The 26,123-nt window shown below is 52.7% G+C and overlaps 1 protein-coding gene across 3 annotated transcripts in view; it reads right to left on the bottom strand.

The window, feature by feature from the left end:
- Positions 1-26,123, bottom strand: part of GRID1 (glutamate ionotropic receptor delta type subunit 1) — a 629,200-nt gene that overhangs the window by 406,122 nt on the left and 196,955 nt on the right. For all 3 annotated transcript variants that reach the window (XM_031461023.2, XM_031461022.2, XM_031461024.2), the window contains exon 4: positions 24,639-24,844. In XM_031461023.2, coding sequence (XP_031316883.2) covers positions 24,639-24,844 — 206 coding nt within the window. The remainder of the gene's footprint in view (positions 1-24,638; positions 24,845-26,123) is intronic.

The following is a 26,123-nucleotide window of genomic DNA, read 5'->3' as shown; positions in this document are numbered from 1 at the left end:
TTTCCTGTTTGGAGAAAAGCGATCGTCCAATTGCTGTCCTCTGGCACTAGAAACTTCCATGGGAAAAGGTGTCTGTACACGCACGTACACACACACACACACACACACACACACACACACACACACACACACACACAGGCGGTATTTGGGGACCCAGCCCATCTTAGCTTAGGAGAAGACCCCCCCGCACTGGGGGAGCTGCCGGCCCTCACACCCCACCGCCAGCATCAGACCGGCCGCCCCTGGCTTCTCTCCACGGAGTTGTTTACATTTTCTTGTTTGCCATTCTTCTAGTCTCTCTGATGTCCCACAGTCTTTGATTTGTCAGTCCTGTGTTTAACAGGGGAGGTCTTTGATCACTTTCAAGATTCTGTCGGCACTTTTTGGAAGAAGCCACGCATCAGAGGGCCCCCAGGTGCCTGTGAGTCTGGCGGGTTTTGTGTTTGATCCCTTGGTTTCCCTGAGTTATTTCAGGGCAGCCCTTGCCTCAGCTGGCTTCCATCCATCCCCACCCTGGCCCGCTGGCCTCTGGAGCCCCTTCCCTCCCTCCACGCCATCATCTGAGCCCGCTCCCCTGCCCAGCCCTGAATGCCTCCCAAGCCCCAGCGATGCAAACATCCATCCCACTCTCCCTGCGTCGTCCTTTGCTTTTCTCCTGGCTCTTCTCTAAGCAAACGGTCTTCCAGCCATGGTTAGAGGCTGAATAGCTACCACGACCCATGTTTGCCTTCCTGTTTATCTTGCTTTAAGGTGGTTTCCCTTGTCTATAAGTCAAATCAGTCATTCCCTTCACCCCAGTGAGGGCTTCTGCGTAGCAGCCAAGCAGCGAACAAGGGAGAAAGGAGCACATCCAGGTGCCGAGAGGAAGAGAAACTGCCTGTTCCGTGGTGATGCTCTCATCCTTGCCCTGCCAGGCGTGAGCGCGGCTCACAAAGCTCTCAGCAAAGGGCTGCGGTGCCCAGCACGCAGGGTCTCATGGGCCCACCCTGGGGGCCTCTGTGGTCAGGCCCAGGGCAATGGCCACCCTTGAGGTTACAGTGGTCAAGCACGCTCACGGCTCCCTCTCGCACAGAACTCCACCCCAGGACAGCAGCATCGTGAGGCCAGGATGCTGCCTGACCGTCAGCCATGTGGAAAGGCCCAGTGCAAGGGTGCAGGGAAGCACGGAGGGGAACTATTCAACTGGTCACACCCAGCCTCTGCCCTTCACGAGCTCCACCCACTCTGTGCTGGGAGTGCAATATATCAAGAATAATTGTAGCATATTGTGGTTTTGCCCCAATCACTGGGGTTGTTTGGGACCCAGAGTCTTTTTTAACCAGAAAGGAATATCCCCTGTCTCATTCCCACTACGTATGTGTCCTATAAATTAGACCCGGCAGTTTTCACCCCATTTGACAGGCGGGGAAGAGCCAGCTTAGAGGGATCAAGGAGATCGTCCGAGACACACTCAATTGCCTCAGTTCTCCACTATTATTTGCATTCGATGAAAGCGTTTTATTTGAAAAATGAAGTGGATGTGGTATACGGAGCTTCCCAGGCAGACAGAGACCAAAGATGGGCTGGTCAATCAGTCACGCCGTTTAAGGAGGTCAAAAAATTCACGCTGATGAGATGAAGCACTCACGGCTTGGCATAGCCTTAAACCACAGGAAAGTACCATCTTTTGGAAAGAAGATGGAAGCTTCTGGGGGACCTTCTATGGTCTGAGCATGTTACAGATACTGTCTCATGGAATTCTTCCCAGAACTCTGAGAGATGCTGTGAGACACCAGCTCCATGCGATGGATAAGGAAATGTACAGTCGTAGAGAGAATAGAGTCCTTGCTCAAAGTCCCACAGCTGATGTGCGGCACAGACAAGGCCTCAGGCAGACGCCTTCTGTTGCAAGACCTGAGTTGCCACTAATACCTCGGATGACAACACAGGAGTTGGCCATGTTGGCCCAGGTGAGGACAGAGCACAGGCCAGGCCAACAAGGAACAGACGGGCTCGCAGAGCATCCTCACGCCACATCTGCAGGATAAAGAGCGGCCCAGCTCTCACCCAGAACCTCCTGCGGCGGATCTCATTGGCCAGTCGCAGGGAGAGGCATTCTCTTCCCAGCTCCTCAAGTGAACATCTGTTTTTCTCAAAGCTGTGAATGTCACGTCAAGAATTTCCAATTACCTTCCCCTTGGTTTTATTTAGCATCAGTGTATTGGAGGCATAATTAGTCTGAGATGAAAACCTGTATTGTTCCCTTCTCCTCTGCAATGAAATAGGTTTCCAAATGTGCTAACAGAGAGGATCCTTCTCCAAAAATGACAAACAGCAAGGGAAGGATGAAAGCAGGAGTGAAATACAGATTGATGACAACCATGGCTGAGCTAGGACGGGGGTGGGGGATGCGATCTGCCAAGGACCTCCAGCTTCAAATCTCACCTCCCCCTCGTCTCCTAATGAGGGTGGGTCTTTTCTGCAACATAGAAGTACTGCTGATAAAGATGAAAGTCCCATTTCCACTGATATGTTTGCTAATGATACATCATGAGAACGAGGTGCCTTGGAGGAGTGCTGAAGGAGGAGGGATCCTGAGCATCCTTCCCTCCAGGGCTGGCCATGCTCAGAGCCTGGGGGCCTTGGCTGAAGTGTGCAGGCTTCCCCTGGACCAGGGTTACCCAGAACTGGGGGCAAATATAGACGCAAATTTTACACGAGTAGAAAATACCCCTAGAAGTTAGGTATTTAAGCAATCAAGTCTCAGAGGCTCTCACTGACGCTAAGTCTTGCGAGAAATTAGACATTTAGCCTCTGTTTGGCCAGTGCTTGTGAAGGAGCCTTCAAGGATCCTATTCATACAATGTGTGCGGTGGTATTCATTCTGCTCCCACCCTTGCCTTCTTACAATCTCTTCCAGGGACACAAGCCTGGAGAATGAACAGGGGACGGGGGGAAAGAGGTGGCTAGTCACAGAACATCACCACCTGCACCCTGATTGCTCATCTCAGTCAGCCCTGCCCACAGCCTTGTGAATGGCTGACGTGACTTCTACAAGGAAACCAAGGTTCAGGGAGGCCAGGCTGCCGGTCGAGGTCCTACAGCACATCTACGTGATGCTGAGAGTCAAGCTCAGATCTGAAGGTTGCCATGACCTGCAATCCTGCCACCCTGACCCCCAGTGGGCCAGACACTTCCCTCCCAATTTCAGACCTGTCCAGGGGAAATATTCTGAACTCACTCTGCCTTTTCCTCTCCCCTGTCTCCTAAGAAACTGAGGACCCTTCAATCTCCAAGTCAAGCCCAAAGTCAGAAATGCATTCAGTTTCCCATCGTATCATCCAGCCCCAGGCCCAATCAGAAGGAAGCCAGAAAAGCAAGTGTATTCGCATCTCCGTCCTCCCAGCTGCGTGCAGGCACAGAGCTCCGGGTGCATGCCACCCCACCGTCTCCTTCCCATCACCCGGCACAGGTGCTCGTGTAGAGACACTGAGCGCGGATACGCCGGATAACCACGTGTCAGGACAAGTCATGTCAGAAGACTCCTCCCTCCCAGGCCACTGACGGGGGTCCAGTATTAGCCACTGTATCTCCTCCACTTTCTCGGGCTTCCTATGCTAGTTTGTGGGCTTTTGTTTGGAAAACAAAACAAAACAAAACAAAAAACGGGGCAGAAGGAAGGAGGAGAGAGGAAGAGAAACAAGAACGCATGTGGACTATGAAAGGGGATGTATCTGGAGAGTCTGGGGAGACAGTGGCTTGTAAAAGACAAGGAAGGAGAGAAAGAAACAGAGAACGAAGATTCTAAGTGTTGTGAATCATGGACTGGATCTTCTGACAGTCTTCAAAGGACCAATAAAGAATTGTTAGGCACATCATCACATTTCCTGTTTTTTTTCTTTCCTAATGTGACTCTACATAGAGACAGGGACATGAGGCACCACAGTTCTATTTGGATTGCAAATGAACGAAACACTACTCTCCAGTTATAAGACCGATGACTTACTGTGTTGGCCATATTTAGAATTAGTCACACAAAGAAACTTAGCTCTTCACTCATCTCACAGTAGAGTCTGTTACCCACTGGCCCCCACAGAAAGAAAAAGACTTTCAGTGAAAATTCGGAAAGTGCAAATGTCTGTTTTTGTACTCAACTATGAAAGAATCTGTGAACATATGTAAAGATGTTTAATCAATTTTATTGGTCATGTTAAAAAAATTTTAAGCAGATGAATGAATGGATAAATGAGAACCCCAAATCCACTGTTGAGCTCACAACAACCTAAGTCTCTCCTGCCTGTGTTAGAAATGATAACGGCCAATACTTCCCAGGTAAAGATTTTCCCTGAACCAGGCACTTTTTACATGCGTTAACTCCTTTAATCTTGAAAGCCGTCTATTACTTGTATTTTTCAGGTGAGAAAAGTGAGCCATTCACGTTGGTCCCACAGTTTGTAAGTGCTGGAGCCAGAATTCTAATTCAGGAGAATGGTTCCAGACTCCTGTGCTTAGCCACTCTGCCAACCCGTGCAGGGATCCACCGTGCTTGCTGAAAAGGACTGAAAAATCCAGCTGCCCCATCACCTGAGGTCAGCCCTGTCCCAGCTGTTCCTGTCAGGAGTCTGTGGGCTGCTACCATGAGAGGCCAAAACATGTGTGTATCTTCTAACACACATGGGTTAAATGGCAGAAAAATCAACCACATGCTGTTGTCACCTTCTTGTCTGTAATCAGTAAGTGCTTACGAAATTTCATTTCACAGACACACAATACTTGAATACATGAAAAATAGATATTTGGAAAAGCATTGAGCCTCAAATGTTGAAGGCAGAGGCATGTCTGCAATGCCTCTACCCCAAGAATCTATCATGCAAACACCCCAAAGCAACCATCCTGCTCACTTCCCTTCTTCCCAATAGAGCACTCAGGGAGGAGCCATGGGGGTGAGAAGCTGGAAGGGGCAGGGTTGGAATCTCAAGCAAATTTAGTTTGTCTTAAGAGAGAAGCTATGAGGCTGGATTCTCCTGGGAGCATGGTACCCACAAGCGGGGAGCTAGCTCCTCAAGGGCTGAGAATGTCTCACTCGTCTTTCTATTTCTGGAGATCAGCCCCAGGTCTGGCACACATGCAAAAGTCAGCTTGCAAAAGTGCTTGTGGGTTTGACTTGAATGAAGTTGACTTGAACGGCCGCCTCTGATTCCTAGGGAGAAGAGCATTGGGAGCCTCAGGACAGACCACGTGGCCGGAGGCTGCGGCCCCCCGAGCATGGCTGCATGGGCTGCCCACAGGGACATCTTCCGAAAAGGACAACTGAGGAAAGGGGAAACAACAAGACCCCATCATAGTGGGGAAACCTGACAAACACGACCTCAGCCAGGAGGTCAAGGTCACCATCACCAGTGATCAGTCACGTTGAGAGCACACACCCTGGATGTGATGATGTGAGAATAGTACTTTATCTCTGAGGGTCTTCCTCCCCCAAAACCCATACCCCAGTCCAATCAGGAGAAAACGTCAGGTGACATCCCAACTCGGGGCATTCTACGTCATACCTGACCAGCGTTTCTCCAAAGTGTTATGGTCAAGACTGTTCAGGTCATCAACAGCAAGGGAAGTCTGAGAAACTGTCAGAATCAAGAGAAGACCAAGGAGCCAGGATGACTAAAACAAATGTGGTGTCCTGGACGGGATCCTGGAGCAGAAAAGGCGCAGTAGGAAATCTAAATAAAGCATGAACTTTAGTTAATAAAAATACATCAGTGATGCTTCATTAATTGTGACAAATGTACACGACGAATGTTAAGAGGCTCATAATAGGGGAAACTGGGTGTGGGGTGTATGAGAACTCACTGTACCATCTTCGCTGTTTTTCTGTAAATCAAAAACTATTCTAAAATTAAAAGTTTATTTTTAAGAATTGGAGCCTCATCCAGAGTTATGTAGCATGTATTTCCAAAATAGTCCTCAAAGGTATCATTCCCTTTCCTGTAAGGACCCTTGCCTTCATCAGCGCCATGTCAGTGCTCACCCAATACTGGCACCACCCTTCCTAGCTGGCCCAGGCCCCCCCCCCTCCAATCGTCCTGTTCCCCAAGGCCACCCAGAGCTTTCAGCAACACAGATGTGACGAGGCACACACCTCCTGTCTCCAGGATTGATGTCAGCCCCTAGCATGGCATCCAGGGTCCTTTCACGCACCCTTGCTTCCAACTCTTCCTTTGCACGCCTCTCTTGGCATTGCCGGGTTAAAATATCTATTTCTCTTTCCCCAAAGAACTATCCCCCCAGCTCCCACATGCTTCCCTTCCAGGTACCCACACCTGCTGGTCCCTCACCCGGGATGCCCTCTCCCCACTGCTGACCCTGGCTGACGCCGGCCTGTCCTTCAAGATTCAGCTCATACACATTGCTTCCTACAGAAAGCCTGCTAGTGCCCCAGGATGGACGTGTTGGCTTTGGTGGACGCTCCCATCAACACCTACACTTCTATCTATCCTGTTTGCTGCTGACTGCCTGCTTTCCCCGAGGACAGGTACCGTCTTCTCACCTATGCATCTCTAGTGCCAATCTTCACCAAATTGTCCTCTACCAACGAGTCAACCACTAGGGGGAAAAAAGGTGGGGTGAAAAATCACAGCCATCCTTCCAGAGCTTTTGGTCCTGGGTTTGAAATGACAAATTCTCCTCTTCAGAGCTCCATTGTCCTCACCAGGGCCCTATGTAACCCATTCCGTTATGTGGCAATGTAATGGATTACTGTGTTTAATTATAGCAGGATAATTAATGTCCAGGTATTGCTAGCTCAGACATAAATATTAAACATCACCTTCAACGTAACTATTCTCTAACTCTGTGATCAGTGGGCTTGGACATACCAGTTTGTGATGAGAAGTGCCTTTATCACGGGAAGAGCGATGCCAAGTGGAACACCTGGTTTGCCAGCCACCACCATCCCCAAGGAAACATGCCTCCACCTTGGCTTGAGGCTGGGCTCCCAGCACGCCTGACCCTAAGATGGGCCCCAGCTCTTACACACCCAGGCACAGACCACCACACCTGAGTCTGCTCTGGCTGAACCCAGGACGGTAGTTAGAGGAATTTCTCAAGGGATCCCTTAGGATACCTGGGAGGTTCCCAAGTCATATATCCTTTCATGACCTCAATTTACCTCCGTAAAGAGAAATAAGAGCACCATGAGGAGTGAGGGGAGCTCAGACGCTATGACAAGACAGACACAGCACAGCTGGCTCAGGGAGGGGATGCGATGCCTGCTAGCAGACCAGGAAGGCCCCACTTTGGGCCTCCACCCCTCTACTATGCCCTCTCCTCCAGCCACTCTCAAGCCTGGCTCTGGCCCCATCCTTAGAGTGACTGTGACTTCATGCTGGGCCTTGACAAAAACATTGCCCCTGTCAGTCACCTTCAGGCTACTCTCAAATGGTAGGCCCATGAATGGTAGGACCACCACAAAAGCCAAATGCAGGATGCAGGGTCCCACCCTAGCCCCTCTTTCTTCCTGGATCCAGTCAGCTTTGGAACAGACGAGCCCATGCCACCTCCTGGCTTGCTGGGGCCCTCATACTAGAGCCCTGAGCCGTCACAGCAGAAACCCCACCATCCTAAGACCACCACGCTGTAAAGAGGCTCAAACGAGTACATTCAGAGAGACCCTGTGCAGAGGGAAAGATGCCCGTCCAGCCTACAGCTTCTCCTGCCCCTCGCTCTCCCAGATCCAGCTGCTGTCTGATTGGAACAGCACGACATATCTCAATCCCAAATTGCCCAGCTGAGCCCTTACCAAATTTCTGACCCAAGGAAAACAAGAGACAGATAAAATGATTTTTGTTTTAAGCCACTAAGCTTTGGGGCAGTTCATCACACAGCAGTAGGTAACCAGACAAAGGTCCAACATCAGAGCCACTGCAGCAAACAAACAGTTCTCAGATTCTTCTTCCAGCATCCAAAGTTGACTTCAGCTTCTCATGGTGGTCCCGGTCCCACTGTGGGAGAGAGAAGGATGCTCTTCCCCTTCTCCAGGGTATTGGTGCTCCTGACTCAACATCTCCCTGAAACATTTATTCATCCCCTACCACCGGGGAGCCTGGGATTCCCAGGTCCCATTAACCCCACACAGCAAGTGCTCTTTGCCCCCACCTCACTCCCACCCACCAACCAGAAATGAAATAAAAATCACCTTTGAGCACTCTGTGATTGAATTGAGACCTCATGTTTCTAAGTAAGACAAAGGTGATGCCAAAGGCTGTAATTCTGATGGGAAGCACAAGCTGCACCTCATCATCACCACCATCATCATCACTACCACCTGCACCATCACTGTCATCATCGCCACCACCACCATCTTCACCATAATCATCCTCACCACCACTACCACCATCCTCATAACTACCATCATCATCACTGCCAACATCATCAGCACCACCACCACCACCTTCATCATATCACCATCATCATCATCACCACCATCTTCATCGTATCACCATCATCATCACCATCATCTTCACCATCATCACTATCATCATCACCACCACCACCATCTTCATCGTATCACCATCATCATCATCATCCTCACCACCATCTTCACCATAATCATCCTCACCACCACTACCACCATCCTCATAACTATCATCACCATCACTGCCATCAGCAGCAGCACCACCACCACCACCTTCATCATATCCCCACCATCATCACTATCCAGCAGCAGCAGCAGCAGCAGCAGCAGCAGCAGCAGCAGCAGCAGCAGCATCACCGCCATCACCACAGTAACACCAGGGACATTTCCTTACTACGTACCCAGGAACTGTCTTAAGCACTTCAAATACATCATCTTGTCAGCCTCTCATCACATCTCCTGATGTCCTGCTACTCTCCCCATCTGAGAGATGAGAAGACCCAGGTTTGGAGCCACTTTATAACTGGCTCACAGCCACCAGCCATAAGGCCCGTGCTGGGATTCTAACCCCAGATGCACTAACCCCAAAGGCCACGTGCACTCTTACTGCTCTGGCTCCTCTTCCCTCAAGCCCACTCCACGGCTCTTTAGAAATATTCCACTGGAGACCCTGGACCCCCAAATACACCCCTGCAGTGCCTCAGTCTCTGCACCTAGAAAATGAGAGTGGTGACAACCGCCTGGCTCTGGGCAGAGGGTCTGACCTGAGGGACCCTGTGTCACAGGAGGGGGCAGAGTGCAGTCACTTACTAGTCACCTGCTCTGGGCCAGGCGATGCCGGCACTTCCCACACATTGTCTCATTTAAATAAGCCCTGGGGTGGGCAAGGATTAGCTTCCCCATTTTACCAGTGACCCCAGATTCAGAGCATGAGCCCAGCTGCGTAACTCCCAAGGCCTTGCTCTTTCTGTTGCCCCCACCGTCCCCCAACCTTGAGGACAGGTCACACGTGCCACAGGCCAGGCTCCTCTGTCTGACCCTGTCCAAGAAGCAGGGCCATTCTCTGAACATTCATTTAGAAGGGTTCATGAACCCAGGATGTGTTTGCTCTGCATGCCCTGGGGCAGGCAGCCATTGTGGGCATGGCTCCACCCTCATAGGAAAGGACACCAGACAACTGGAAGGGGACACACAGCCTCGGGACCAGAATTCTCCCTGGTTCTGGAGCCCAGCTGGGTGCCTGGCTAGCTTATTATACAAATTCCTTTCTTTTGGAAGCTAAAACTAGCCAGATTCGAAAGGACGCCTTCCCTCAAAGAAAGAAAAGTCATTTTTTTTTTAAATAGTCACTGAATTAAATGTGCAAAGAGTGTTCCCCATGACACAGAAAAAGTCTTTTTTTTCCCATCTTTTATTTGCCTCTGAGGTTTCCCATCATGTCTAGGCTATAGCCGTGGCCCCTGATGGGACTGGCCCCTTGGGGTCTGAACACATGCAGAGCAGAGCCCCAGCGGGGTGTGGAAGGGAGTTGGGGGAAGGGAGGGAGGCAAGACATGACCCAGCATGACCCAGACTGGAGCACGGGGCCGGCCTGCCACATGAGCATCCTCCCCTGTGGGCCGGGCAGTAGCCAAGTCCAGAGTCCAGAACTGGGCTTAGTGGTACCAGAGCCAGGGGGCCTCAGGCACCTACTTGGGTTATGAATCAAGTAATGCAATGTAATGTAATGATTTTGGCCATGTGTAAAGCCAGGCCTGCCCACTCCCCTACCCCGACACTGCAAGTCCCCTGGGGATCTGGAATGAGGGATGGGAATAAAGACTGGAATCCACTGGGTCCCAGCAGGAGAACGGGGGCACAACCTAAGCCCACCCTGTCCTGAGGGGAAAGCTGCAGCCGACACCCAGGGAGCAAAGGTCACCGCTGTGGCCACAGAGCATGGCCTGGAACGCTGAGGGTGGACGGGAACAGTCGGGAGCAACAATGGGTGGGATGGGGTGAAGAGGGGAGTCATGCATCATCTCTCACCATGCTGGCGGGCTTCCTGTGGTGGAAGGAGTGGGCAACACACAGGTTCAAAGAGCCAGTGTGGAAGCAAGCGTTCAAAAGTGGAACAAGAGCCAGCTGCCCTTCCCACCACACGTGTGCACACACACACACGCACACACAAGCACACAAACATACAACAGCAGCCCAGATCGGTTTACCTCTTGGCACAAGTGCAAACAAGCAGAGGCCGACAGGAGGGGAGGCCTGCACCGTCTGGGTAGCAGACCTCCCTGGCTCTCATTAGGTGGCCAGGGAGAGGTTTGTCGTGGCTGAGTTCGTGGTTGCTGCTTCCCTGAATTCCCCCATGAAGGACAGAGGAAAGATGTTTCTGAAAAGGGCCTGTCCTCTTAGCCCTTCCAGAAGGAGAGGCCTCAGAGCAGCATGGCAGGCCCATTTGCACACATATTAATAAAATGCAAAGCTCTTTAGGCTGATTACTTGCTCCTCGCAGGAAGCGGCCACGGGAAGCTGCCAGCAGGCTGCGCTCACCCGTGCGAACACGCTTGGTGAGATGCAAAGCAGGGGTCCATCTAATTCCCACACCATGGGCCCACCCAGCGAGCCCTGAACGAGGCCACCCGCCCAGACCCCGTGCTCTCCCAGTGGCCCCAGAAAGCAGAGGGGGCAGAAGGAGCATCTCCCTGAGTAGCTTCACACACATCAGCTCCCTGTGGCCTGACACCTACGAATTACCAACCCCTTAGAAGTTCCTTGTCCTGGAGCTACTTTCTGTAGAGTCAAAGAAGAACAGAGAAGACACTTTTCAGCCCAGTCCTTTTCCAGATCAGGCTGCCAAGCTGCTCACAAACCTCCAGTGACTGCCCATGAAACTGAAACCAAGACCAGTCCTACAGTGGCCTGAGGTAGCTTCTGTGCTCTGATGCTGGACCCCTCCCCACATTCACCTCCCATTACTCTTCCCTTGCACCAGGCACACCTTCCTCCTCACTGATCCTCCAGTGTCCGCCAAGCTCATTCCAGCCTCAGGACCTTTGCATGTGCTATTCCAACTGCTGAAATTGCTCTGCTGTCAGATCTTGCTTGATGTGCTCCCTTACATCCTTCTGGTCTCTCCACAAAAGCCTCCTCCTTGGCAGCACCACCCCTGATCGCTGCAACTAAAACAGGATCCCCACCAAGCCACTCTCTTCTTACCTGGCCTTATCCTTCTTCATGGAAGTTATCACTAACTGAATTACTTTGGCTTTATTCATTTATTTGTTTAGTGTCTGTCCATTGCCTCCACTAGAAGGTCAGCTCTTTGAAGTCAGGGACTTTGTCTCAGTCCCTCTGTGTCCCCAGTACCTAGAATGGCCGGATTTCATATTAGCTGCTCAATTAACATCTAATCTGTTTCAAGACAAGCAAACTGAGACCTAGAGAGGTGTGGGGTCGCATAGGGTGCAGCATCCCAGGGGGCCTGGTGCAGGGCTGGGCTCCGACATTTACTACCTTGGGTTGTAGAATCACTCTTCATGTCTTTCTAAACTGTTATCTCACTTGTCGGAAGGGACCAACCTCACCTCTCAGTAGCTTCCCCCATGCTCGGAAAGAGCTGTGCAGAATAGGCGCACAGAGTCACCACGCGCATCAGCTGGGCTGTTAAGAAACTGACCAGCTTCGCGTATCGCACAGAGCCCCAGGGCCCTGGAAAGCCACCAGACCCACAAACAGGACGCTGCCAGCCCTGGGGTGAGTGACAGTAGCAGCACCGTGGAGTATTGTTAGGGGCACAAACCAACACCAGTGATGACCTCTGTCTAAAGAGTTGACCTCCACACACTTAGCATTTAACATGGATTTCGAGCAAGGACGGATAATAAGACCAATAACTTCCTGCAAATACAAAGAAGCATCCTAAGGCAGGTCAGCGATGTCCTGGCACCAACCAGCAAGGACAAGAAAAATAACGGATGCACAGAAAATGGGGTACCCTGAGGATCCAGGCGAGAAATCAGAACTCTCAGGAACACTGCACTAAGGACGCTTGCCGATTCTTAGCGAGGAAGAACTGGGGAGGGAGAGTGGGCTCACTTCACCCCGTTCCCCTGTTTTCATACACTTACGTGGACGGCAGATAAGTGATAAGTCAGATGTTGCCACTCAGCGGTCTACAAGCCTTATCAGCCCTGCCACAGGCAGAGCTGGCCAACGGAGAGCTTAACATCTAGTAATTAGTTGCCAACATTTCAGAATTAAGACATTTCACAGTTAAGCCCAGATTTCTGCCTCCTCCTGAGACACGGGAGGCAGTGGCTGCACCAGATCTTAAAGCGGGAGTCTCACTGGAGCCTAACACCCCCTTCAGGGAAAGACATGCCCTCCGGGTACCCACGGTTGTGACAGCCCACCTGCGCTACACTGTAATGCCCCACCTGGGTGTCGTGGGCCTTCAAGATTGTGATGTGTGTTATACCTGGCTGGCATTCCAAACGGTGATGTTAGCCATTCTTATCTAAGCCCCTGGGTTGTCTTCAAAAGCCACACGTGACAGAATTATCCAAGAGTGGGTCCTGTGGTTTCCTGGGTGGGATGGACCCATTTGACTGCTACAGAGAAGCAAGGGAGGAGCAGACACACGGCTCCCTTTCCTTCATGCTGTAGGTATGCAGCTGCCTCCAATCAGAGGCTCACAGCCAAGCACCCAATTCTCTTGCTCATAGTGCTTACTGAGTGAGTTTTCTCTCCAGCTAAGCTCAGTGGCTCTTTGGGGGGCAGGGCCCATGTTTTCTTCCGTGAAGCACCCAGTGCAAAAGGTTTAGGGACAGGGGCCCATTCTGTCTTGGTGGTGGCTGACCACCCGACAGGCTGCTGAATTTGTCCTTCTCCACCGAAGTGTGCAAAGCACTGGCTGCTCTCACTGCTTCTGCCAGCCTGGCAATCAGCAGTCCTGAGAAGCCACGGGAGCTGTGTCTACTGGGATGGGAGGCTCAGAGCCCAGGTGGGAGGTGCCCTGAGCGCCTCTGGGCAAGGTCTGCAGGTGCCCAGCCAGCATCGGGAGCCCGAGGGGGCACTGAGATGCCCTCTCCCCTCCACTCGCCGTGGACTGGATTGTTCTCTCCAGCTGACGACTCAGACAAGTCCAGTCCTCTATCCCAGCTGGGCTGGCTGAGGACTCTGAGCACTTTGTCACTTTTTGTTAGCCCGTCTGCCATCATCCCGGGGTGCACCCTGCATTCGGCTCTCCTCACGTGGCTGCGCGATCTGGCTGTGCACCCTGACACAGAGTGAGTGAGGAGCCGTCCTTCTGCCAGGCTGGTCACAGCACTGCTCCTCTGAGCCACTGACACTTTCACCCTTGACGCTAACCGCTCAGATTGATTCTACAATCTCAGACAAACACCATCCAAAGACATGACACGGGGAAGGTGTTATTATCCAAGTTAACAAGCCTGTAAACAGGCGCAAAAAGATGGCACCGACAGTGAGCTGGATCTGACTCTGTGTCTATTTGCTCCGAAGGTAATGCCCCTTCCTCTGTGCTGTCAGCTGTTCTAGCCCCTGAAGAAGCACCATCATGTCCCCAGCTGAGCATCCAAAAGCCTCAGGTTCCCTCTGTGAAGGAGGGAACAAGTGGGTGTGGGAGGGAGGAGCCCAGCCCTGGACCAGCCCCCCTGGGATGCTGCACCCTATACGACTCTACATCTCTCTAGGTCTGTTTGCTTCTCTTAAAACAGATTAGATGTTCTTCCCTGGCTCCTGTTACTGAAGTTAAAGTGCTTCTAGTCCTGAATCTGCCTTATGATAGAACCCAGCACCTTCCCTCCCCATCCGCCAGCGTCCCAGGGCTTCGTGTATGCGGTGAGGGATGCACGTGTGTTCCTCCTGGTAGACGTTTCTTTCGAGGTCCTAGTTGCACCTGGCTCTTTTCTCTCACACTTTCACACAGGTCCCCCACAGCATCTCCTTTCTCCCCAATCTCCACGGCTCCAGCTGTGGACCACCATCCTCGTTCCTTGCTCTCTCCCTGGCATCACTCATGGACCTAGATACTGAAGATGCAAAGGTAACACACCAAGGGGAGGGAGACACCACTCCACTCCTGCACAGCAAACAGCCGAGAAATGAATGTTAGACATACCTATTCATGGTCCATCAACCATGCCCAGCTCTCGCCTTCGGTCAATCAACCCAGCAGCAGGTCACCATCAGACTCCCTGACGTCAACCACCAGCGCATTTCAATATGGAATGTTGACCTTGCCCAGAATCACAGAAGACTGTTTTTCTCCAGGCCTGCAGTGCCCCATGGCTTTAAATTTTCTAAGACTCACCGACTCCCCGTTGACACAATAGTTACTGGATACTTTCTGGTGACCAGCCCTGTGCTAGACACTGTGAAGGAGGAAAAGGAGAGACCTGGACCCCGGAACATTCCCCATGCTTAGTTCTCAGAGTAACCTTGTGAGTCAAATATCATTAACTCCTTTGTACAGATAGGGAAGCAAGGCTCAGAAAGATGCAGGGTGAGAAAGGGGGACAGGAACTGGGACAGATCTCTGTCCTTTCCCGGCCCTGCTGACCACACCACAGAAGGGTTAAGTTAAATGCCCTCAGGCTCTCTGGTGACCAGAGGGGCCCATGGAAAACTGGTCTTTCGGTTGCTATGCCAAGGAGAAAGGCACAGGCAGCCGGCCCATCCCTTTGCACTCTCTGCACGTGTGCTGGCAGAGACAGGTCCAGTTCACCTTCCACAGCCCTACCCTACCTGCTCCTCAATGGTGATTATCACTGAGCCCACCGTTCGCCACATTCTGGGATGACAATGGACTCCACCTTGATCTGACAAGGGCAGCATGCTTCCTCCTTCTCCCAGTGGAAACAGGGGAAAAGAGCTGGGCTGTGAGTCAAGGAGTTCTGAATTCACATCCCAGCTCTGTCACTCTATCTGTGGGCGCATAGGCCAGTCCCTAAATCCCCCAGGGCTCCAGTGCTCTGTGACAGCCCTGCCTTTCCAGCATGGCTGAGATTAGGAGAGTTCAGTTTGATAAAGGCCTGTCTCACCTCTCCCGCTGTTCCACAGCCGCCTCCCCGCCACCCTCACCCCAAAGTTGAGCGAGGTCAAAACAAGGTTAGAGAAAGGAGGCACATGGCCCCAGTCACCCACAGACCTGGGGGCTATCTGCTCCCTCCCAGGAAACGCCTCTGGGAGTGGCAGACAAATTACAAAATGGCTCCAGCTCACCATCCTTTACTGTTTCCACTCCCTCTGCAATGTGACCTTGGTATTTCCCCAAGAGAAGTGTCCCAGGAGTCTCTGTCCCCTGGCCTCTAAATCCCAGCTGACCTCATGGCTTGCTTTGGCCAAGAGACTATGGCAGAAGCAATGATGCATCAAGTGTGAAGCCAAGCCTCAAGGGGCCCTGAGCGCTTGCATTGGCGCATTGGCTCTGTCGGAACTCTGGGGCTTCCCTGTGAATAAGTGTGGGCTCATACCCGGTGATGAGAGACCCAGGGTCTGGTCACCAGTCACCCCAACTCACAGCCAGCCAACCACCATCCTAACTGGGCAACCCCAGCACAGATGCGTGAGCAAGCCCAGAACAGATCAGGCGTGTCTGACCCAGGTCCGCTGACCAAGAGGCTCCTGAGTAACCACAAACACTTACTGGTTCACGACAGAGCAAGGGGACGGTTTGTTACACCGCACCAGCTAACTGATGCGAAGGCCTTCTCTCCTCCAAGCCAACTGGCAGCTTGGGCACAAAAGGCAGGTGATCAAGGCTAAGTTCCTGCTGGCACCAAGGGAGGGCCCCATTTGGCAGCATGCAGAGGATGGTACCAGATGCGGGCTGCCTGGCACAGACCGCTTCTCTGAGATGAATCCGTGCCAGCTGGGATCACCTCGCCTCACCTCTGCCTCGCTTAACATCCCAGCCTTCCTCTGGCTTCCCACCTGCTGAGGAAACTGCTTTCTCGCTGGGCTCCCCACCCAGCCCTTCAATCACAAAGGGCTGACTCACTGCGTCAGGGGAGGCCCCCCCCCCAAAGCTGAATGCCCCTGGGGACCCAGGAGCAGAAAGGGTAATGGAGTCATCCCACCGCTGCAGGCTGCCTCCCTTTGTAAACACCTATTTCTCCTGCCTGCCACCTCCGCAGCCCAAGGGGCTGCCTGCTCATGAGCCACAGAGACTCCGGCAGGAGGAGCTGACACTTTGCTGCCTATTTAGTTGGCCCACGAGGGAAGAAAAGACCACCAGGTGTCTTCAGGCCCACGTTTCAGGTTCAAGATCCCTCTCTTCGACCGCAGGAAAGAGCAGCCGGGCCTCCCAGACAGCCCAGTAAGGCTTCCCTGAGCACTGGGAATGGGGTGGCGTGATTCAAAATGTAACTGGAAACAGAAAGAGACCTCGTCCAGAAAATAAACTCCAGAAGATTGAGCAGCATTCCAGCATTTCCCCCGATGAGGGCTTGGAGGCTCCTTTGACAGGTTAAAAATCAAACATTAAATTCTTTCTAAGCAATGTCTTACTCAGGTGTCCCTGAGCGGTAAGTATGTGTTTAGCCTGCCCACTGGGTACCTGAGCATCTAGGGAATGTCTGCATGGAGCAGGAGTCAGGGCTTCTGGGCGTCCACCCTGCATCCATCCCTTTGAAAACCATCATCCACAGGCCCCGAAAAGGCCACTGACAGAGATGACTATGTCCCAGCTCCCTGCTCTCATGTGTTCCTAGGATCCATGGGGAGAGAGGTACAGTGGTGGGTGCCTTTTGGGCCCCAGGTGAGGGTGGTCATGGAGGTGTGCCCAGGATGCTGCAGACCCCTGCACACCCACGACGGCTTTCCCAGCATACCCAGGGTTCAGAAGGATGAGAGGAGTGCAGGGACAGAGAAGGAACAGGACAGTGGCCATGCAGAGTCTCAGACACAGGCCCTGGAAGGACAGCTCTCTGTCCCTTCCCCATCTCTGCCAGGCACCGAATTCCAGCTGCCTTCAGCCTCACTGAGCTCTGAACCCACCAGAACAAACTCTACAGAATACCTCTTCCTCATGAGCTCATTTCCAAGAATTTCTAAGAGGGGAAGAAAAAAAAAAAAGAATTTCTCAGACTCGTTGCACTTTTGCTGAAGTACTAAGGCTTTAAAATCCGTAAACAGTAGGATATAATTAAATGCAAATGCGGGGCCACATTTAAAAATTAATCTTCTATAATTAATTAGTAATTTTAAACATTCTGATAAATGATACTTAAAGGGCACAGAATTATCCTAGCTCTGAGTGATAAAGTCATCTGCTGAGGATTTACCACGCTGGAGTGAGAAATATTTGCATATATCACGTAGGACAACAGAACATTCCGATTCCTTAATTCACCTTTGCCCTGAACGTATTAAACAGCGCAGGTCGTGGGAGCAAACTCACTCACTGCAGCAAATTCTGAAGAGCAATAGATCTGAAGCCAGGCGTCAACCCGGCTGTGCTTCTCATAGGGACTAAACTGGCCTCCAGCCACGCTCCTTGCCTGGGAAGCCAGTCCCAGCAGGAGATGGGGAGGGATGTTGGGAGCAGTCCTGTCCACCTTTGTCCCTTCATATGTACCTACTCCTCCCAGCCTGGGTGAAAGATGCCCCCCCCCCCACTCCCAGAGCAACGGGGAGTCGTCCTCCCAACAGGCTGCTCCCCTGGCTGTTGTCTCTCATCCTTCTCGCTACAGAAAGAGATCGTTCAAGTATCATTCTAACTGCAAAGGTAAACATCACCAGCTGCAACTCTCACTTGGCACTGCCATTTCTTTCCCAACGTTGCAGTGTATCCCCAGACTGCCCAACTACCAGCAATGCCGTGTGTGTGTGTGTGTGTGTGTGTGTGTGTGTGCCTGCTGGGCTGCACTGCTCTGAGGGTCTGCTTGTACCAGCGTATGCAGCTAGCTGGCTGTATCCCTGTATCAGTCGGCCTGTGTCACTGTGTGTGTATCCAGGTGTGTGTCTATGTGTGTCCAGCCTCCCACACCTGCCTGCACTGCTGCTTGTCACCAGCCCTCTGCCGACACACTCACCTCCCTGCACACTGCTCTCCCCTGCGGGACCACACGCCACCCAGAGGAGCAGCCCACCCCATTCGCTGACCAGCGAACCAAGACCAGACCAAAGGCAGGCAAGCAAGCTTGAGCCTTCCTGAGGGCAGAAGTCTGAAGACCAAAGCCCCTGCTGACGGGCTGGCCTAGGACCCGATGACCAGCCAGAAAGGCAACCGAGGCAGAAACACGACAGGAAACCTCGCTTCGGGCCCTTCCTATTGGAGGTAAGAATGCATTCATTCCCTCAACAGCCACTGTGGGCCAAGACTTGTGCTGCTCTTGGAAGATAAAATAATGGGTATCACCCAGTCCCTGCCCTTGGGGGGGGGGGGCGGGTCACAGTCCCGTGAGAGGGACAGGCTGCCCACCATCTAAAGGCTGCACAGAGCTGGGTGGTGCTTGGGCAGGGCACACTGTCTGCCTCGCAAGCTGGGAGCAGAGAGTGGCAGTTCTTCTCCATAAATGCTTAAAATAGTTGAAACTTTCTACTTTTTCCAGTAAAATGAGAGAGATGAAGAGGGAGGAGAGAGAAAGAAAAGACAGAGGACACAAAAGGAAAGAGGGAGGCCTAAGAACAGCTAGAGACAGAAGCAGAGAAATGACCAATGAGAGATGAAAGGACCAAGTCCCTGAGTCCCCCACACACGCCGAGAGGAGGCCCCGGCAGATGAGAGCACTGGGGTGCAGCCACCCCGAGTGCCCGGCAGGACCATGGCCGTGGTGCACAGCCCCAATATTCCACGTCACAGCAGGTCTCCAGGAGGGCTGGGTGAGAGATGCCCCCCACTCCCAGAGCAACGGGGAGTCGCTGTGTTCCCAGCAGACACTCAATATGGTTCCTGGTCCTTAGGAGGCACCCAACATGTACGGAAAGGATAGATGACTGGGTGGGTGGATGGATAGACAGACAGAAGGACTGATGGATGAACGAACAAACAGATGGATGGACAGACAGATGGACACATGGACGGCTGATGGACGGATGGATAGAATCTCCTCCGGGAAGATGAGATGAAGCCCAGGGCCAAAAACTGACCGTGGACTGGAGGTCTCCCCATCAAACCTGACCTGGAGAAGAAAAAACAGGAAGGCATGCATGCCACGCACGGGGGTTGTGGTTACAGAGACCACCAAAGACTATTAACCTCGGAGACCCGAAAAGGGACCCCAGGAACAAACCCATCCTGAGTCTGGATTCCCCACCCCGGACTAGAGAGCCCTCTGTGCTGACATCCCAGCCTCGGCCCCACCACTCCCAACCCTGCACAACCGCATGACACGTGTCCCTGCAGACACTGGGGCTCTCCACACTCCTGTCTCCAGCCCCACCTTGGCCAGGGAGGGTAATGGAAGTTCATTCCTATAGACCCAGATCCAGTGTCACCTACTCCAGGGAGGTTCCCTGACCACCGCCCCCCCCTGACCACCCCATCTCTTTCAGGCAGAAGACATCACTGTCCTCAGTGCTCTCACAGGACCTGGTCCACACCTTTGCTTTTACAGGTGAAGGGGGTCTGTGTACATCTCTCGTCCTCCCCATGAGAACAGGGGCAGCAGCCCTTGGGCCCAGCACTCGGGCTCATTCAGTGCTGGACAAATGAGAGACTCCTGAGCGGGGGGTGGGGGGGGGGACCTCCAACAGCCACAGGCAGGATTGCCAGAAGCGAGACCCCTGCCCTCGACCCTTCTTGGCAGCTGTCACCTTGATGGTGGACTTCTGCGGCCCTGGAGTAAGGAGAGGATGCCCACACCCCCACCTCCCCGGGCTGGTGGCTTGGGCTGCCAGCTACATGAGGAGAGCATCACAGATGGTTGTCACTGTCCACTAAGCCCCCGCTTAGCAGACAATGGTCCAGAGAAGAACGGAGGCCCAGCTCAGGACAGAATGAGTCCAACTCATTCCCAATTAGGGGCGATTGGAAAGGGCCACCTCCCCTCACTCAGAAAGCCCCAGTGCTGAGTCCAGGGAAGGGTTCCCTCCATGGCCTGTGTCCTTGGCAGCCCCTAAGGGCAGCTCCCTGGGGGGGTCCAGTTCTGGAACCAGGGGACCAGGGTTCTGTCACCCCTGAGCCCAGTCTCCCCAAGGGGAGCCTCTTAAAGATATTGTACTGATGCAGTGATTATTAAAACTGTGATAAAAAGATCTCATAGGGGGGAATGTGGATGCAAGACTGACTGAGTGATAAAAGGTGAGGCCACAGGGCCACCCAAGCAGACCCCAGTGCCTCGGCCTGTGGCACCCGCTCCTGCCACCCACCTGCCATCAAAAGCCAGGCTCCCCAAACCCACAGCCCCTGGTTGCAAAGTGGGATCACAGAGACACCAGTGGTGCGTGGGCCACCTGGCCAAGCCCCCTCAACTGCTGCAGTGAATGAGGGTGCCTGGACGCTGGGCAGGGAGGCATCTCCCAGCACAGCACATGGACAGTCTGATGTGTCCCGAAAGCCATGTCTGTATCATGCAGAATTTGTCACTAAGGACAGAGACAGTGCCGGCCTGCCCAGCAGATTCACAGGTAGCAAGATGTAAAAGATCCAAGCAGGACCATCTTTATCCCTCACTCCCATCAGCCAGGCCTTTAGAATGGGGAAAAAAGTGACTATAACTTGTCCCTGCCAGGCCTGGTGGGACACAGTATCAATGTGTCCTCAATAGCAGTGGGGCTATGAGGCCATTTACATCCCCACACCAGTGTTTGGTGTTTCATAAAATTCAGAACATGTCCTGGCAGTGGGTCACGCTGGCAAACATCCTCTGTCCTTGTCACAACAAAGAAGAGGTTGGTCATTCTGCTCACAAGGCTCAAGCAATGCCTCTGGGCGATGAACAAAGGTTTTATTCCAGCATTGGCATCACCAAGTCTATCCTAGGGGACCTGCCGGGCGGGCTGGCCATACAGGTCACATTCACCTCCAGGGTCCAGATTCCTTCCCCACCACACTCAACAGATGCACTAAAATTCTCTGAGCAGAGGCACCCTAAAAACCTATACCAGACCCCGAACAGAAGCAGCTGAACCATATCCTCTCCCATGAAGCCAGCACAGCTGTGTATTACCCACTACAGTAACTGCTACGCTTGTATTTTCTGTCCAGGCCAACCTTGGAGATATCGTGAGTTCGGTTCCAGACCACAGCAATAAAGTAAATATCGCAATAAAGCAACTCATGCAAATTTTTTGTTTCCCAGTATAAATAAAAGTTATGTTTACACTACACTGGAGTCTATTAAGTGTGCAGTAGCACGATGTCTAAAAAAATCAATGCACATAGATTAATTTAAAAAATACTTTATTGCTAAAAAAAATACTAACCACCTCTGCCAATCCAGGGTTGCCACAGAACTTCAATTTGTAAAAAACACAACATCTGGGAAGCGTCCTAAAGCGAGGTGTGCCTGGAGTCATTCCAGCAACACGGCAGGGAAGGGCTCTGGAGTGGGTCAGTCTGGACTTGAGTCCTGTTCAACCCCCTGGTGGCTGCTCTCATGACCTTAGCAAGTCACTTCTCTTCTTCAGCTTTGGTCGCCTTATTTGCAAAGTGTGAGGATTAGAGAAGGCACACAGAGGGCCAGGCCCACGGTGGGCAGGTATCCCTCCCAGTGGGCGGGAGGCACATGGAACCAGAGACCAAGACTCTGAGCAGCTGGAGCCAGAGGCAGTGAAGCCCAGGTGCTGTCCTCTCCCACAGTCTCTGGCCACCCCTCCCCGGGGACCTGTCATTCTTGTTTGACATTAAGAGCAGCCACTCCAGGGGCCACCGCAGCTCCCCATCACCCAGCAAAGCAAGGGCTTTGCAAGCACAGTCCGGGGAGATCAAGAAGGCAACAGGCCAAAGCAAAGCCAAGTGCATCCAACACTGCAGGAGTTTGCATAATTAACCACTTGGAAATAACATCTTTCGGCCAGTCTTGGGTATGTGTTAAATCCTCCCAGGGCCTAGAAACAGGGTAAGGGCTGAATTCATCTGGAAGGGAAATGATGAATGTGTCCAGTGAAAGAGAACGGATGCTTCTTGAGAAGCTGTGCAGCAAGTGCTTTATTGTGTCCGTCGCCTCCTCCATCCCATCCCGACTTTGAGAAGACACTGAGGTTACAAAGGCGAGGCAAATCATCCAAGGTCACACAAAGAGGAAGTCGGGGGAGCTGAGATTTGCCCTCAAATTATTCACCTCCAAAGCGGATGTCCTTCCTACTTGCAAGCTTAACAGCAGGGCAGTGGCAAAGAGGAAAGGAAGCAAGGAGGGGAGGCAAGGGACTGGGGAGAAGAGGTAGAGCAGGCAGACAGCTAGATATGAGCAGAGAAAGGGGGATGCAGGCAAGATGGCAGGACTTGGGCAAAAAGGAGGGGCACAGGCCAAATGCAGGAAACTGCACATCATGTCAGCAACAGATGCCCCTTCCTGGGCAGAGAAAGAAAAGCAGGAACTTCTGGGCTAATAAGCGGTCACACATTTTGGGGTGACAAGTGGCTTGGAAGCTGACAAAGAAAAGTGGGAAAAGGCAGGACTCTCCAGTGTCTGTGCTCCAATGCTCATTATGCCCTCATTTCAATAAAATTAGCCTTGCAGATTAGAAGAACCCATCATGCACCGGCGCTGTGACACTTCCAATCCAGACTAAATAAGGACAAAAATCCCTCCTCCCCTCAGGAAGGTGGAGCTGGGATGAAAATCTGAGAATAGGACCCCAAAACCTTCCCTCCTCAATGAATATTCCACCCTTTCATTTTTACACCTTATGTAACCAACTTGCCAAAGAAACTCAGGGCAGCTGCTCACCTGAGCTCTCCCCTTGAGAGTGTACTAACCATCCCTTAATAAATCCTCACTTCACTTTCTTGACCTCCCTGTCTCATCTCTGAATTCTTTCTGCTGTGAGACAAGAACCTAATCTCTGGCAACAGGAGGAGAGGAGGAGCCTGGCGACAGTCAGCAGACGCCACCCCCAGGGCAGACCCCAGCTGGGGGAGTTTAGCAAGGAGGAATGCTATCCTAAGGGCAGACTTCAGCACATCCACTGCTGGGAACACTCTGAGAAAGCCCGGACACAGGAGTGCTGCTAATCCCAGCCTGCCCATCACTGGCCTGAATCACTTCACACAGGGAAATGTGTCCCGGTGAACACGCCGAGCGCCGCCCGGACCTCACGGCCTGGCTGACCAGCAGCGGGATCTGGGGCCCGATCGGCCCGGAGCGGCAGGGCTGTCGGCCAACGGCACCAAACTAAGTGTTCCGAATTTTAAGTTCTCCAGCAGTGGGCTTCGTGCTGGTTCCTGATGCATGAGGCGGCATTTTGAGTAACAATTAATTAGAGGAGAGAGCAGAATAAGCAAGCGAAAGACATCAAATGGAATTCGTATAATTCTGCCTTTCGCTTCATTTTCCGTTCAAGCAGAGAGGGCCGATGAGGTAGGTGACTGGGGTTAGAAAGAAAACCGCAGGGAGCATTCGGCCGCCCCCTGACCCCTTCATATCGCCCCTGCTGCCAGGCACACTGCTCCTCCACCCCCACATATAACCCCGAAACCAACCCAGGCTGAGAGGGACCTGCCAACTCCAGGTCGTCACCTCTCTGCCATTAGACGGCACCAATCAGCCAGCTCATGGAGTATTTCTAGTTGTCTGTTCTCAAGTTAATGGATAATTTGTTAAACTGGTGGGCCCTGACTTCATTAGAAGGTCCTCACCCCTAATAGAAGTGTTTTTAAAAAATCATTGATTATCTCAGGCATCAAAAAAATAAGCTCATGGACCAAGTATCACTGGGTGATTTGCAAATGACACCTCCTCCAGGAGCTAACACGTCCCAGAGCAAAGCTGCCCACCTCTGCTGGGAGCTGGAAATTTACTTTATCCCTAGAGGCTTACACCTGTCAACAAAGAGAGGAAAATTAAAAGGAAAAAAAAAAAAAAAAGGCAACAAACAGCAGCCTGAGTTTTGCCGCAGAAATCTCTGGCAGTGACTTATATCCAAGCTTCCCGCTAGCCGTCCCCAGGCTCTCAGCATCTGGGCAGGCCTTGGGTCACTTGTGGGGGACCAGTCAAGAGCCAAGCTGTTCTGCGGGACCCGCATGGTATGTGCTGTGGGCCCAGCACCCAGGGGTCCCCACGTCATTTTTCAGCCACGCCCGAGCCACGCCCTGGGCAGTGCTCCTGGGGCTCCAGGCCCCACCACCTACCTCGTTGATGAAGGAATGGGCCCCCTGCGGGCTGAGCAGCAGGATGGCGCGGCGCAGCGTGTCCCGGTAGCGGTTCAGCTCCTCCGTCTTCATCGTAGTGAAGAGGCTGGTGAACACGTGGCTAATATTCTTGTCCACCTTTTGTAAAGAGACGTCAAGGCCCAGCCGCGAGGCCTGGTCCAGAAAGCTTTGGAGCCCACGGATATCTGAGCAGTGGGGAAGAGGAGGGGAGAGAACCATCTTTAAGCGGGAAGGGACCTTGGAGGGCGTCTAACTCCAGTGCTACCCCCCATACAGGCCTTGAGCAAGGGCTCAAGCCTGCCTCCGTGGTTCACTGAGCAGAGGATGGAAGACATCTATTTTGTCCGAACGTCCCACACTAGCATCCAGCCCCTGGGTAAGTGTCCTCGACCATGGGGAGCACTTTCTGCCATCCAATAGGTCCTCTGGCCAGAGAGCATCCGGCATCCGGCATCCTGCATCCTGCATCCTGCATACTGCTTGATCAGCTCCCTTTCTCTCCCTATCGCTTTCACCCAGTGGAAGTGTAAGTTCTGGCCCTCTGTCCTTACTGCTACATGTGCTGGTGGTCCCTAGCCCTGGACCCCATTCCCTCCACCTCACTCTGCTCCCCAGGGCTGTGGCTCCTTGACCCTCAGTGGTGAGCTAAGGCCACTGACCACCCTGGCTAGGGCGGGCGGGCCCACCCTCAGTCCCTGTCCCAGTCCTGTAACTGAACAGCCTGTACCCTCACTTCCCAGCCCTGAGCCTGGGGACTCTCTCTTGTTCCAGGGACCCAGTTTTCCCAGATGAAATGCTCCTCCTCCACTCTCTTTCCTGCAGGGGTGACTCTCACCCCAAGGCCAACCAGAACTTCACATCCTGTCTGGTTCAGAGGTGAGCAAGTGGCCCAGGAGGACGGTGCTGGACTGAGCCCCATCCTGGCACTTTGGTGGGACATCTGGGAGAGAGGCCTGCTCTTTCCCCTGTGGTCGCCAAGAGGGCAGGACGCAAGCCCCGGGCAGGAGGGAAGCATGAGAAGCTGGAGTGAGTCAGGGAGCAGGCGTCTGGAAGGAGCTTGGGGCTCAGAGCAAACCTACTCTTGTGAAAGCCAGGGCTGCTTAATTTTTTTTAAAAGCTAAGCCCAAATTTTCTCACAGTAGCATCACTGCATGAGCCAGAAGGAAAGCTGGCCGAGAATGAAGTCAACAAGACAGCAAGCAGGTCCAAGAGTAGGGCAGGGCCCTGCTGATGTCAGTTAAGCCTCTGGGTCTGTGTGTGAAGCCTGTTCCTCCTGGATTTTTCAGTTCCTTGAGTCAAAGGATACCCTTTCTTGCCTAAGCCAACTTGGGCTGGATTTCTGTCCCTGGCAGCCCAAAGTCTCAACGCACAGGCCATTTTTCAAGCTTGGGATGTTTCCTCCATCTGGTCCGTATCTGTGCTCCAGCTCCCAAAGGCAGGCCCCGCACCTGAGCTGCCCCTCCA

The sequence above is a fragment of the Camelus dromedarius genome, chromosome 8, assembly GCF_036321535.1.
Source record: "Camelus dromedarius isolate mCamDro1 chromosome 8, mCamDro1.pat, whole genome shotgun sequence".
NCBI classification, from domain to species: Eukaryota; Metazoa; Chordata; class Mammalia; order Artiodactyla; family Camelidae; genus Camelus; species Camelus dromedarius.
The sequence above is the reverse complement of the archived record's forward strand: the minus strand, read 5'-3'. Positions and strand labels throughout refer to the sequence as shown.